The 13,827-nt window shown below is 46.3% G+C and overlaps 1 protein-coding gene across 9 annotated transcripts in view; it reads left to right on the forward strand.

Moving 5' to 3' along the window:
* CLASP2 (cytoplasmic linker associated protein 2) overlaps positions 1-9,096 on the forward strand; it is a 182,124-nt gene extending 173,028 nt beyond the window's left edge. For all 9 annotated transcript variants that reach the window (XM_047874374.1, XM_047874379.1, XM_047874377.1 and 6 more), the window contains 3 exons: positions 3,080-3,286; positions 4,813-4,929; positions 7,308-9,096. In XM_047874374.1, coding sequence (XP_047730330.1) covers positions 3,080-3,286; positions 4,813-4,929; positions 7,308-7,394 — 411 coding nt within the window. In that variant the 3' untranslated portion in view covers positions 7,395-9,096. The remainder of the gene's footprint in view (positions 1-3,079; positions 3,287-4,812; positions 4,930-7,307) is intronic.
* Positions 9,097-13,827: the final 4,731 nt, after the last annotated feature.

Consider the following 13,827-nt stretch of genomic DNA (forward strand, 5'->3'; position numbering starts at 1 on the left):
TACAGTGGCATCGATGAGATAACCATGAGGATTTTTATTGTCTCAGACATAACAAAAAAAGGAAATGTCAGGTACAGACTGCAATTCTAAGAGAAGGCACCAGAGCAGTAGCATTAGATGTCTCTGTAGAACCAAGACATAAGCAAAAGAAATCAAAAAAGAAAAGTTAGAAAACAGCAGTGAGACAAAGTAGATCAAAGCTAAATGAAAGAGCTGAAACTAAACTTTCAGGAAAAAACATGATGGTAACCTTTGTTACCTTGGATTGAGCAGTGGTTTCTTAGATATAACACCAAGAGCACAAGTAACCAACAGCAACAGGAACATAAGTTGGACTTGATCAAAATTGAAAACTTTTGTGCTTCGGGGCTCCTGGCTGGCTCAGTGGGCAGAGCACTCAACTTTCGATCTCGGGCTTGTAAATTCAAGCCCCACGTTGGGTGGTGAGATAACTTAAAAGTAAAATATTGTTTTAAAAATAAAATAACGGGGCGCCTGGGTGGGTCAGTCGGTTAAGTGTCCAGCTTGAGCTCAGGTCACGATCTCACAGCTTGTGAGTTGGGAGTCCCACGTCGGGTTCTGTGCCGACAGTTCGGAGCTGGAGCCTGCTTGGGAGCCTGTGTCTCCCTCCCTCTCTCTCTCCCTCCCCTGCTCGTGCGCGCGCGCTCTCTCTCTCTCTCTCTCTCTCTCTCTCTCTCAAAAATAAGTAAACATTTAAAAATGAATAAAATAAAATAAATAAATACTTTTGTGCTTCAGATGCACCTGGCTGCGACAGTCAGTGAGACTCTTTTAGGGTCATGAGTTCAAGCCCCACATTGGGCATAGAGTTTACTCAAAAAATAAATAAAGCAGTGTCACAAAGAATAATGTTTAAAAAAAAAAAAAAACTTTAGTGCTTCAAAGGACACCATAAAAAAAGTGGAAAATTTAGCCCACAGAATAGAAAATCTTTGCAAATCCTATGTCTGATGAGGTAATATATAAAGAACTCTGACAACTCAACAACGAAAAGAAATAACTCAATTTAAAAATGGGCGAAGGACCTGAATAGACGGTTCACCCAGGAAGATATACAAATGGCCAATAAGCACAAGAAAAGATGCTCAATGTCAGGACTCATTAGGAAGATACAACTAAACCCACAATGAGATACCACTTTATATACACTAGGAAGAACGACGGTTGGAAGTGTTGGTGAGATGAGGCCCCCGGTGGCTCAGTTAGTTAAGCATCCAACTCTCGGTTTCGGCTCAGGTCGTGATCTCAGGGTTTCTGGGTTTGGCCTGAGTTGGGCTCCACACCACCAGTGCAGAGCCTGCTTGGGATTCTCTGTCTCCCCCTCTCTCTCTGCCCCTCCCCTGCTCAGGCACACAGGCTCCCTCCCCCTCTCTCTCTCTCTCTCTCTCTCTCTCTCTCTCTCTCTCTCTCTCTCTCAAAATGAATAAATAAAACAAAAGTGTTGGTGAGGACTTCGGGGCACCTGGCTGGTTCAGTGAGTAGAGTAAGCAGCTCTTGATAGGACCCTGAGTTCGAGCCCCACCTTGGGTGTAGAGATAGCTTAAAAAAAGAAGTGTTGGTGCGTATTTGAAGAAATCGAAACCCTCTGGGTTTCAAATGATATGATTGTGAGTCTTGTAGGAGAGTAAGTCGTAACTTTTAAATCTGTGTGGATTTTTATTCGAAGTATTTTTTATTGAGCTATTGTTCAGCAGTAGTGGAACATCCATAGTATCTTGCTGAAGGTTTAAAAAACGACTATTTGTGGTTCAGTTATCCACCCTCTGACCCAAATAAGACCCGGAATCCGTATGTTTACAAAAGGTAAAATCAACATTCTTAAGGTAATACAGCTAAAATCAGCCCTGGGTCTACCATCGGATTTGCCGCTGTAGCTTTCCTTAGTGCCGCTCACGGCTTGGGACCCTGAGTGAGAAACGACTAAAGTAGAGTCCAGAGCAGTAATGTTTGCGTGGTCTCAAGACCGTCTTTAGAGATTACAGATTCTATGAAGATGGACAGCCGTTTCTTTTCTTCATTGCAAAGCCAGTGTCTGTTCTCTTAGGCCCAGTACAGAAGGGAAGAAAATCACTATGAACAGAATAGCATGTTAACTTGATAACTTACTAATGAGATTTTATTTTATTTTGTTCTAATGTGATGAAAAGAACACAAACACTCCTGGAGTTGAGGGTACAGGATAACAAGCAGGGTCTCAGCACGGCTGCTGTAGACGGTCCGTTCGCATTATAGTCTTGGTAAATAGAGCCTTCACTGCCCAGCACAGCAAGACTACAGTAGCACTTAAAAATTGCATTAGCCAGGGTGCCTGGGTGGCTCGTTCGGTTGAGCATCCGACTCTTGACTTGAGCTCTGGTCGTGATCTCACAGGGTTCGAGCCCTGTGTTGGGCTCCATCCTGAGAGCACGGATCCTGCTTGAGATTCTCTCTCTCTCTCTCTCTCTCTCTCTCTCTCTCTCTTCCTCTGTCTCTCCCTCCCTCTCTTCATCCCTCTCCTCCTCCTCGTCCCCTTCCTCCCACGTTTGTGTGCACACACACACACTTGCTCTGTCTCTCAAAAAGAATAAAAGTAAAAATCGCCATTAGCCAACATTAAGAACACAAAAGAAGGAAGAATGTCTGGAAGAAATATTCTCCCCATGTGTCCATTCTGGCTTCAGCAGGTTATATTTTGCCACTCCTGTTTTATCTGTACCCTCACTTTGTCGTGTTTATTGTAGTATTTTCAAAGCAAATTGTAGGTGTGCCGGGGCGCCTGGGTGGCTCAGTCGGTTAAGCGTCCCGACTTCAGCGCAGGTCATGATCTCACAGTTCGTGAGTTCGAGCCCGGTGTTGGGTTCTGGGCAGCTCGGAGCCCGGAGCCCGCTTCGGATTCTCCGTCTCCCTCTCTCTCTGCCCCTCCCCACTCCTTCCCTTTCTCTCCAAAAATAAACATTTTAAAAAGTTGCTTTTAATTGTAGATATCCTGTCCTGTTTCATATTTCATGACATTTGTACTTCCAGGACGCAGCATGACGTTCTTAAATTTATTCCCGGCCCAATTTCCCCTTTGTTTCAGGTGGTGAGATCTGCTGAGGAAGCAGCATCGGTGCTGGCCACTTCTATCAGCCCCGAGCAGTGCATCAAAGTGCTTTGCCCCATCATCCAAACCGCAGATTACCCAATCAATCTGGCTGCAATCAAGATGCAAACGAAAGTGATAGAGCGGGTGTCCAAGGACACCCTTAACCTGCTTTTGCCAGAGATCATGCCAGGCTTGATACAGGTAAGAAACCGAACTTGGAGGGGTAAGCTGTACCACCTTGGGGATTCGGTTCTTTTAGGCACTCTCTAGGCAGCACGAGCGGCATAACCAAGCCTTCCTGCCTCCCCGGACGTTCAGAGCAGAGACTTTCCGTAGCCAGCTTTGCGTGTGTGTGTGTTGAGTACATACGTAACCTGACACTTACCATTGAGCCGCTTTTAAGCGTGAGATTCCTCGGCATTAAATACGTGCATGCTGTTGTGCAGCCCTCACAACTGCCCATGTCCAGAACAGATTTCCTCGTCCCCAATGGAAACTGTACCCATTAATTAATTAATAACTCCTTGTTCCCATGCCCTTTAGCCCCCGGTAACGCCTACTCTGCTTTGGCTCTTCTACTTGCTAGGTTCTTGACGTAAATGGAATCCCGCGGTATCTGTCCTATTGTGGCCGGCTTATTTCATTTAGCATAATGTTTTCAGGGCTTGTGTTACAGCAGGTGTTAGAATTTCATTCCTGTCTTATGGCTGAGTAATTTCCACGTATGTGAATCCCACAATTGGTCGATCCACTCGTCTTTTGATGAATGTATGGATTGTTTCCTTTTTTAATGATATAAATATCGCAGTGAACTTCTTTATAATATCTTCTTATACTTCTGTGTATATCTCTAGAAGTAGAATTCCTAGGTGTTGCCAAATTTCTCTCCAAAATGGTTACACTGATTTACAGCCATAGATGTAATGTGGTTTTTTTTCTATGCACACAAACCCATCCACAGAAACATTTTCATAACGGGATCATATTTTATAGCATGCTTTTTTGCTTAATCATGAATTGTTAACTCTCCCATCGAGTAAATTATTATTCTGTAATGTAATTTTAATGGCCAGAATTACAGAGCGTATACCCCTCCTGAAGAGAATTACTCATTTCTTTGTGCATCTGTAGTGTTCTCTTTGACTCTGTTCTGAGTCTAATATTGCTCACTAAATTGTGTGGTCCTTGAAGATAGGATCCAAATCCCTTTCTTTGTACAGAATGTACATGGTGTGTGTATCATACACACGGTGGCTATTGACTGCATGTTCTGTTGGGTGAGTGACTTCGAGTAACGGTAGGGGTGGGACACATGTTGAGCTTAGAATTCAGCCTGGGTTATAGGCGGGCCCTGACCGCCAGGCCCAATGTTACTTCAGTTCAGGTTTTTTTCGGAAGGGAGGCGCTCTTGGGCTCCCTACGGCTGAGTGCTTTAGCAAGGTTCATCCGGACACTTTACAGGGCAGGTCGGCAAAGGGACCGCCTTCCAGGCCAAATCAGGTAGGAGCCCATCAGGAAAGCTGACGGTGGAGGGGAGGCGCTGAAGGGGAGGCTGACGGAGAGGAGGGCGCGTTTCCGCCGGGAGAGCTGGAGGAGTCACTTCCATCCTTAAAGCTTCTTGTCCTTGGTGCGCCCGCGATCTCGTGTTGGAGCCACCCTGCCTGTCCACGCTGGAATGGTTCTTTCTCTGGCCCCCCAGGAGTGCTAACGAGGACTTTCCTCCCTAGGGTTACGATAACTCGGAGAGCAGTGTTCGGAAAGCTTGTGTCTTCTGCCTGGTAGCCGTTCACGCGGTAATTGGTGACGAACTAAAACCACATCTCAGTCAGCTCACGGGCAGCAAGGTAAGTGGCAACGCTTCGGTCTACAGGTGGTGGCAGTGGTGCATGTTTCAAAATTTAGGTCTCTGTCGGGTTAAAGGGTAAATTCGTATTTGGCTTTGGATAAGTCAGGCTTTGAGTGTCCGACTCATTCCTCCTACCGTTTGAATGTTAACTGTTTCTACTTTGGCATCGGTCGCTGGGGGTCGCTGGGGGAGGCCGCCGGTTCGGTAGAGGGTGTGTGGCTGTGAGAGAAACGTCTCCAGTCAGCTGACTCCTTTCCAGCTCCCACACCCGATCATAGCCCCCAAGGACGGTTTAAGAATAAATAGTGGTTGTGTATTCGTGGATTACTTCCTGTCTCCCAAAATGGGGAATCCTGGAATATTTCTTAGATTTTCCCCTATGAACTCCGATAATCAAGTATTCACTGTCCTTAAGACTTAAAAGAAAAACTAGGGGCACCTGGCTGGCTGAGTCACTAGAGCACATGACCTTGATCTCAAGGTTGTGTGTTGAAGCTCCACGTCGGGTGTAGAGATTACTTAAATAAATAAACTTTTAAAAAATGTAAGTCTTGGGGCGCCCGGGCGGCTCCGTCGGTCGAGCGTCCGACTTCGGCTCAAGTCACGATCTCGTGGCTTGTGAGTTCGAGCCCCGCGTCGGGCTCCGTCCGGTTGACGGCTCAGAGCCTGGAGCCCTTTCCGGATTCTGTGTCTCCCTCTCTCTGCCCCTCCCTGTTCACACTCTGTCTCTGTCTCTCTCAAAAATAAATAAAACATTTAAAAAAAATTTTTAATTTAAGTCTTGTTTCCCTCATTTTTTTGATACTATCAAACATTGAAATTTATTCTACGAGGTGATGATTGTTGGATTGTTGCTTATGAGCTGTTTGCAGGAGACACCCTCATTTTAAGAGTTTCCCAGAACCCTAGCGATCGTCATTACTATCGTCAGATTTAGTTTTAAAATACCAAAACAGTAGAGAAAATGCCTGTAAGGCTCAGGTATGCCCCTCACGTTAAATACCTGCGTGCGTGCTCGGTGGGTGGTAGTTCTTAACTCTCTCTGACTCGCAGACCCGCTTTGAGATTCGGGCATTACTACCACATCCCAAGAAAGGTAAATAAATACAGAAAATTTTACACGTGGTTTCAGGGGACTCAGTGAGTGCCCGGAGCCCCTGGACATCAGACTAAAAACCCGTTGGATGAATGATTTAATGTTACAAAAGCAAACTTTAAACAACACAGTCTTCTTTTTTCTTTCTTTTTTTCAAGTAAACTCTACACTTAGCATGGGACTTGCATTCACCACCCCGACATTAAGAGCCCTCCGTGCTCTGCCAACTGAGCCAGCCAGGCGCCCCGACACAGTGCTTTTCAAAGAGAAACGATCTCAGGTCTTGGGATAAGCTCAGGTTGTGTCCTGATGACCAAAGATGTCTGTGGAAGAGTTAAAGTTAAGCACTTTGTCAGAATATGAGGCAGCCAGTAATGTTGCATATGAAGACTATAGCCAGGCCGAAAAAATACTTGGAAATGACATCAGACGAAAAGAAGTAGAATACAGAATTGCGTATCCATTGATTAACACTTGATAAAAATAGGGTCTCATCTGGTAAAGACCACAAAATGACACCAATCAAGAACATTCTTGGAGGGCGGTGTTACAGTCGTTGAAGATCTCAGGTCCTGGAACCCAGGGGCCTGGTTTTCTGTCCTGGCCCACTTCTTACCTGCCTCTGTGACTCTAGACAATGACTGGCATGTTTCGTGTCTTGATTTCCTCATGTGTAAAGTGTCCTTGAGATAGAGAGAGGCAACGTGAGGTCGTTAGCTTACTCTACAGCACATAGTGCTCGAATGTTTGTCCCGACTGTCCTCATGAGACTTCTTTTCTACGTTTAAGCTTCACATGCTAACACTACAGCAGGTTTAGTGTTACAGAAAAGGCACATTGTGAGAGTCACCAGGGGCGCCCGGCTGGCTCAGTCGGTAGACCACGTCACTCTTGATCGCTGGGCCGTGAGTTCAAGCCCCACGTTGGGTGCAGAGGTTACTTAAATAAATGCATAAATAGAGCACTCAGTCATAAACAGATGGAGACTTGAAAAGCTTTTTGGTAATTCTTAACTATCAACAATAACTTGGGCATAACGTAATCTAAAATCTCTACTTACTTTTTTAAGATTTTATTTTTAAGCAATCTCTACACCCAACGTGGGGCTCGAACTCCCAACCCTGAGATTGAGGGTCCACATGCCGCCCTGACGGAGCCAGGCAGGCGCCCCTAAAACCTCTCTTCTTAGACTCATGATACGTACAGACCTGTTTTCGTGAGCATCTTCCTGTAATTTAGAGCAGCCTGCTCAACGCCTTCGCTTTGGTTTCAATCTGCAGATGAAGCTCCTGAATCTGTACATCAAACGCGCACAGACAGGTTCTGGAGGAGCTGACCCCGCTGCTGATGTTTCCGGACAGAGTTAGTGACGCGGACCGAAGCGGGCCAGGCCGCCCCGACCCGGGATGGGCACACCACCCCTCATCAGTGAAAGGAAATACGGGCCGAAGCGGGCCAGGCCACCCCGACCCGGGACGGGCAGACCACCCCTCAGCAGCGAGAGGAAGTACTCAAACGCATCTTTCGGAACTCCCCATCTTTTCCCGGCTTTAGTTTTTTGTTTCGTTTTGTATTTTCTGTAACAGAGGGCTCTCCTCAGTCTGCATGTAACTTTTATGATAGTTATTCCAAATTCAAGAAGAAGCAGTATTAACATCAGTGGATCGATACAGAGTAATTTTTAATCGAATTCATCATTTCACATGTTTGTACTTGTCTTCCCATTAACCTTTGCCAGTGTTATGATTGTATACATTTTTTTAAATGCTGGTGAAAGAGGAATGCTTAAAGCTTTAAAGGTTTAACAGTCTAAAACATTTTTTTGCCTCTATTCAAATGCAGAATACTCTTTTCATTGCTACTTGGAGTTTCGTTCTGTATCATGTCCTATGCTAGAAATACTGAAATGATGTGAAACGAAGCAGGACTGATTTGAACCACAGCTGGACTCTGTCGACGAGACGGTGACACGTGTCGTTAGTCGCAACTTCTTTGGGGTGACCCGTAGCGTACAGCGACGTCCTCAGAGAGAGTGCCACAGAATCAGCCAGTTCTGTGACGCCGATTCCGCGTGTTGGCTCTCGATCTTGCCACCTTGCCTGACGCTGTGTCCCCCCTGCGGCCCCTTAAGAAAGCTGCACCAGATCATCTGCCTGTTGTTTTCTAGATGCTTATTCAAATAGAAGGTTTTCTTGCAGGGTTTCTGGTTTGTTTTTCGTTGTTGTGAATGATGCTTTTTTTGTATTTATTAATATCAAATTCACTTATGAATAAACTTGATAATGGAAAGAGAGAAGAAAATCCAGTGCATGTGCGTCTTGACCGTCTTCTGTTTCTCATTAAAAAACAAACTTATTAATCACTGAGACGCGCGAGTCAACCAGCACCTTTTCTTTAAATGGTGGCACCTGGTTTCCTTTGACCGTGAAATTGTCTTACTTGAAAACGATCCTGACGAGAGAGAAGGTGGCACAAGGCTATTATCTCTGTAATGGACTCAAATTCTCTACCTCTTCAGGGCTGATCCTTTTAACTGAGCTGCTGCCTACAGTGTCTTTGGAAAACTACTTCAAGGGTGATTTTCTGTTACATTTTAACACATTGTTTTAATCACCTTTCGCTACACCTGTTCTTTTCCTGTGCAGCCGACTTGCAAAACTTACCAGTTTGGTGCAAAGCAAATGAGATCACTTGGAACCGGGACACTAATGATTTCTCATCTTGACTTTTTTTTTTTTTTAATCCTAACATGAAGTGAATTTGACTGGAAAGGCAAATAGCAGTTTGCTATTGTTACAGAGTGATCTGTACTTTCTTTGTTTAACTGAAAAACATGTAGAAATGTATGTAAAGAATTTAAGACAAAAGTACTGGATGGATGGTTTGTCATGGGCTTTTCCCTTTGTTTCTGTTCTAGCAGCAGGAAAATAGTTTCTCAATATCCCCGCCCCTTTACCTGTAACAATTTTGTTTTCTACTGTTAATTACATTGTGTATTTATAGTTCTATGCTTACTGTTGTGCATATACTGGCAATAAAACTGTACATAACATTACTTGAAAAAATTAACAATGTACATCGGTTGTTTTTCGGTCTCACTGTGTGACGAGTCATTTAGCTCCTAACTAGGTCTTGAAGAATATTTTGACGGTCCTGTATCAGTGGTATTCTCATGAATTTTGTAAGTGCATCTGAGGAGAAAAGATATGTCAGGAGTAGCATCCACAAAATTATATAGCTGTATCTGCGTGTCTATAACATTGCTTATCTTTAGGAAGAAAGGGCATTTTAAACACTGAAATCTTCTCAGTGATGTGTTTTGTTCCATAACCTTTGGTATGTCTTATAATCATTTTTAATCTAACAATTTAATTTTGACCTCTGCTTTAAGATACTGCTTTAACTTACCATTGACGACTCGGTAGTGTGACGTAAGCTGAATAATAATAACTCTGCCTGAAAACTTAGGTCAAGGACCTGGCGTCTAAAGGCAGGTGTTCAAATGAATGAACTGAGCGATGAAAGAGGATGGTTTAATGTGACTAAGTGAAAGCTAATAAATAAACACATGAAAAAAGTCATATTTGGGGCGCCTGGGTGGCGCAGTCGGTTAAGCGTCCGACTTCAGCCAGGTCACGATCTCGCGGTCCGTGAGTTCGAGCCCCGCGTCGGGCTCTGGGCTGATGGCTCAGAGCCTGGAGCCTGTTTCCGATTCTGTGCCTCCCTCTCTCTCTGCCCCTCCCCCGTTCATGCTCTGTCTCTCTCTGTCCCAAAAATAAATAAACGTTGAAAAAAAAATTAAAAAAAAAAAAAAAAGAATGGTGGTAAGCTCCTGGTTAAATTTCTTCTTTCTGCTTTTCTCCCTAACCATTATCAGTATCATTCCTTTACTGCACTGCTCAGAACTAATTAAGAGCTCATAATTCCAAATTATAAGCCATGTTTGTTTCTTGTGTTTTCAAAATCTGTAATAGGTTTTCAAGTAACATGTGGATTGAACCTGAGGTTTCAAATTTAGAGTGTGTTTACTGCATTCTTTCATATTCTATCTATCTTACATCTATCTAACTTAGCTATCTAACTTTGGGTCAGAATGACTTTTCACCCAATATGTCTCACAGTAAAATACTGGAAACATATCAGGCCAGATCTGTTTGTAGATTCAAATGTATCATCATTATTAAGTTAGAATAACATTTACAGTCAATAGAAACGAGGATTGGCATAATACATGTGGGCTCTGTTAAACTTTGAGATCTTTGCTTCCTGTGTTGTTTAGGTTTGTTTCATTGCGATCAGTCAAGTACAGTTTTACAGTTATGCAAAAGAAAGAAGCTTTAAAAAGCTCTTAAAAAGTTACCCATCTCCGTAGAGTAGCAATAAATTATATAGATACTTAACAAAAACAACAATAGAACAGACCCATGAAACCAGGAAGTGGTCTTTTGAAAAAATTAATAAAATCGATAAACCTCTAGACAAACTTACCAAGAAAAAAGAAAGGACTCAATAAAATTACAAGTGAGAGAAGAGAAATGACACCACAGAAAAAGAGTGTGAAAAACTACACGCCAACCAATCGGACAACCTACAACAAGAAATGGTTAGATGCCTAGAAGCATAACCCACCCCAAGTGAGGCAGGAAGAAGTAGAAAAAATTGAACAGACTGAAAACCAGCAAAGAAATTGAATCAGTAATCAAAAAACTCCTAACAAAAGTGCAGGACCAGATGACTTCACAGGTGAATTCTACCAAACATTTCAAGCAGAGTTAGTACCTATTTTCAAACTATTCCAAAAACAAACAAAAAAAAAAAAAAAAAAATGGAAAAGGAAGGAAAATTTTCAAAATTAATTCTGTGAGGCCAGCATTACCCTGATACCAAAGCCAGATGAAGACACCACTAAAAAGAATTACAGTCCAGTATCCCTGCTGAACATAGATGCAAAAACTGTCAACAAAATACTAGGAAACTGAATTCAATACATTAAAAAAAAAAAAAAAAAAATCAGTCACCACGGGGAGCACCTGGCTGGCTCCGCAGGGCATGTGGCTTTTGATCTCAGGTAATGAATTCAAGCCCGGGGTTGGACATGGGGCGTACTTTCAAAAAGCAATGGTGGGGCGCCTGGGGGGCTCAGTCGGTTGGGTGTCGGACTTCGGCTCAGGTCACGGTCTCAGTTTGTGGGATCGAGCCCCGGGTCGGGCTCTGTGCTGACGGCTCAGAGCCTGGAGCTGCTTCAGATTCTGTGTCCCCCTCTCTCTCTGCCCCATCCCTGCTCGTGCTCTCTCTCTCTCTCTCTCTCAAAAATAAACATTAAAGGGGCGCCTGGGTGGCGCAGTCGGTTAAGCGTCCGACTTCAGCCAGGTCACGATCTCGCGGTCTGTGAGTTCGAGCCCCGCGTCGGGCTCTGGGCTGATGGCTCAGAGCCTGGAGCCTGTTTCCGATTCTGTGCCTCCCTCTCTCTCTGCCCCACCCCCGTTCATGCTCTGTCTCTCTCTGTCCCAAAAATAAATAAACGTGGAAAAAAAAATTTAAAAAAAAAAAATAAAAATAAACATTAAAAAAAAAAAAGCCTTTGCTTCAATTGTCCGGCGGTTTATGGGCTCCTCCTTGGATGCTTTCCAGCTGGCAGCTCTTTTTTTCAGGACACGTCCTCCTAGGAAATCTAGGAGCAGGCTCATTAACTGCCGTCCTGGAAATTCCAGGAGTACGTCCGAGGTCACCCGGCTTGTGGTCACGAAAGGTGTGTGCGGCATCGCAGTGACACGGCCTTTGGCCCCACACGAGCCTCGCTTGAGGCCTAAGTGCCACACAAAGAGTGTGACTGCGTTGTCTTGGAAAAGCCCTTGCTCGGCGAGGGCTCGGATGCCCGGGGGGGAAGGCGGAGAGTGTCCTGGGCCCTAAGAGCGTCACACTGGGGAAGCAGGCAAAAGCCTTTCCCGCCTGTCGCCGAAGGGAAAGGAGAAATAAGGCAAGTGTAGCACCTGAGATGGTGACAAGGGCTAAGCGGGCAAGAGGTCGGGGAAGGGGGGCTGTAAGAGGGGAGGGTGGGCTCCCCGCTCACGAGGACTGGCCAGGGCAGCCCTCCCCGAGGAGGGGGCCGAGCAAACAGGTGCGGCTTTGGGGGGGGGGGGGCGGGAGAGGAAGGGCTCCCCAACACCCCCGGCTTGTCTGTGCCCCAGATCCGGGGCCCGCGCCTCTTGCGCGCCATGCGGCCAAGGGGCCCCGCAGGTGTTACCGACTTGAGGATGTTGCGGCGGGAGGGCGGGCCGGGACCACCCAGGTGGGCCCGAGGTCATCAGTGTCCTTGTCCGCGAAGGAGGGAGGCGGGAGGGGCAGAGCGGGAGCAGACGTCGTCCGAGCCGGGCGAGCGCCCCCCGGGGCCTGCCAAGGGCGAAGGGACGGGTCCCCGCCCCCGGGACCTCGCTGAAGTCGCCGCGGGGCTTCGGCCCTCCCGCAGTGGCGACGCAACACGTCCTGCCGGTTTTCGTCCGCCCGGGGGTCGGTCGCGGCGCGCTGGACACGGAGCCCGGCCGCGCACGTTGCGCCGCCCCCCCCCCCCCCCCCCGGCGACCGTCCCCCGCCCGGATCGTGGTGGCCTCGGCCAATAGCCGTTCAGTCCGCATCTACGCTCCAGCGCGACGCAGGCGGGCCGCGGCTCGCCTCTACGGACACGGTGCGCCCCACGGTCCCCCACCGGGCACTTGGCGTCTGACTCGAAGATAAAGAGCGAGCAGGGACGATCACAAGGCAGACTTCGAGTGGCTGGGCCTGGAGGAGGCCAGCGACCCTCCTACCTGTGCTCTGCACGGCGGGCTGGCTCAGCTGTCGCAAGGGAGCCTGGGAACTGGACCGCATTTGCCGGCCCGCAGAAAGAAAATTGCTTTGGCAAAATAACCGCTCTCCCACAGTCCGCCTTTCTGGCCTCCACATGTCTGTGCACACCTCTGCCCCCCACCCCCCGGAACAGTGACTCTTTGGGTAAGGGAGATAGCCTACCCAGTCCACACCCCACCCCAAGTCCAAATGTCCAGTGACGTGAAATCCTCTCCATCGGGTCTGGCTGTTAAAGGAAATCAGAGTAAGTCACCCCCGAAACAGAGAATGCAAAGAGTCTCCTGAGAGTTTTGAAATGGCCAAGCCTTAAAGTCACTTATGTGAAGGGAAGCTGGATGTACATTATATGGGAACTCTCTGTACTCCCCTCGATTTTTCTGTAAAGAAACTGGTCTAAAAGAAATGAGCCTCTTAAAAAACAGATAGGGGAGGCGGGGGCGGGGGTGGGTTTCGGGGCGCCTGGGTGGCTCAGTCAGTTGAGTGTCTGACTTCGGCTCAGGTCAGAATCTCACGGTTCATGAGTTCCAGCCCTGCATCAGGCTCCACGCTGACGACACAGAGCCTGTTGGGATTCTCATTCTCTCTGTCTCTCCCTCTCTCTCCCTCCCTCCCCCACTTGTGCTTTCTCTCTCAAAATAAACAAATGTGAAAAAAACAAAACAAAACAAAAAACCGATGGGAGGTGGGGGAACTGCTCTAAAGAGACTCAAGAAACTGAAAAAGAAATGTAGCTGTGGTCCTTGGTTGAACCCAGATTCGAAAAAAGCTATCATAAAAAATGCAGGGACAGATGGAGAGGCTGGGAAATGAATGGACTATTAGATACTATTATTGAATTTCTTGGGTGTAATAATGATATTAGAATCATGATAGAGCATTTCTGTTCTCTCAGAGCGCATTTTGAAGAATTTAGGCCTGAGATACCTTGAAAGCTACCACTTAGCTTCACGTGATTAA

This window comes from Prionailurus viverrinus, chromosome C2 (assembly GCF_022837055.1).
Source record: "Prionailurus viverrinus isolate Anna chromosome C2, UM_Priviv_1.0, whole genome shotgun sequence".
Taxonomy (NCBI): Eukaryota; Metazoa; Chordata; class Mammalia; order Carnivora; family Felidae; genus Prionailurus; species Prionailurus viverrinus.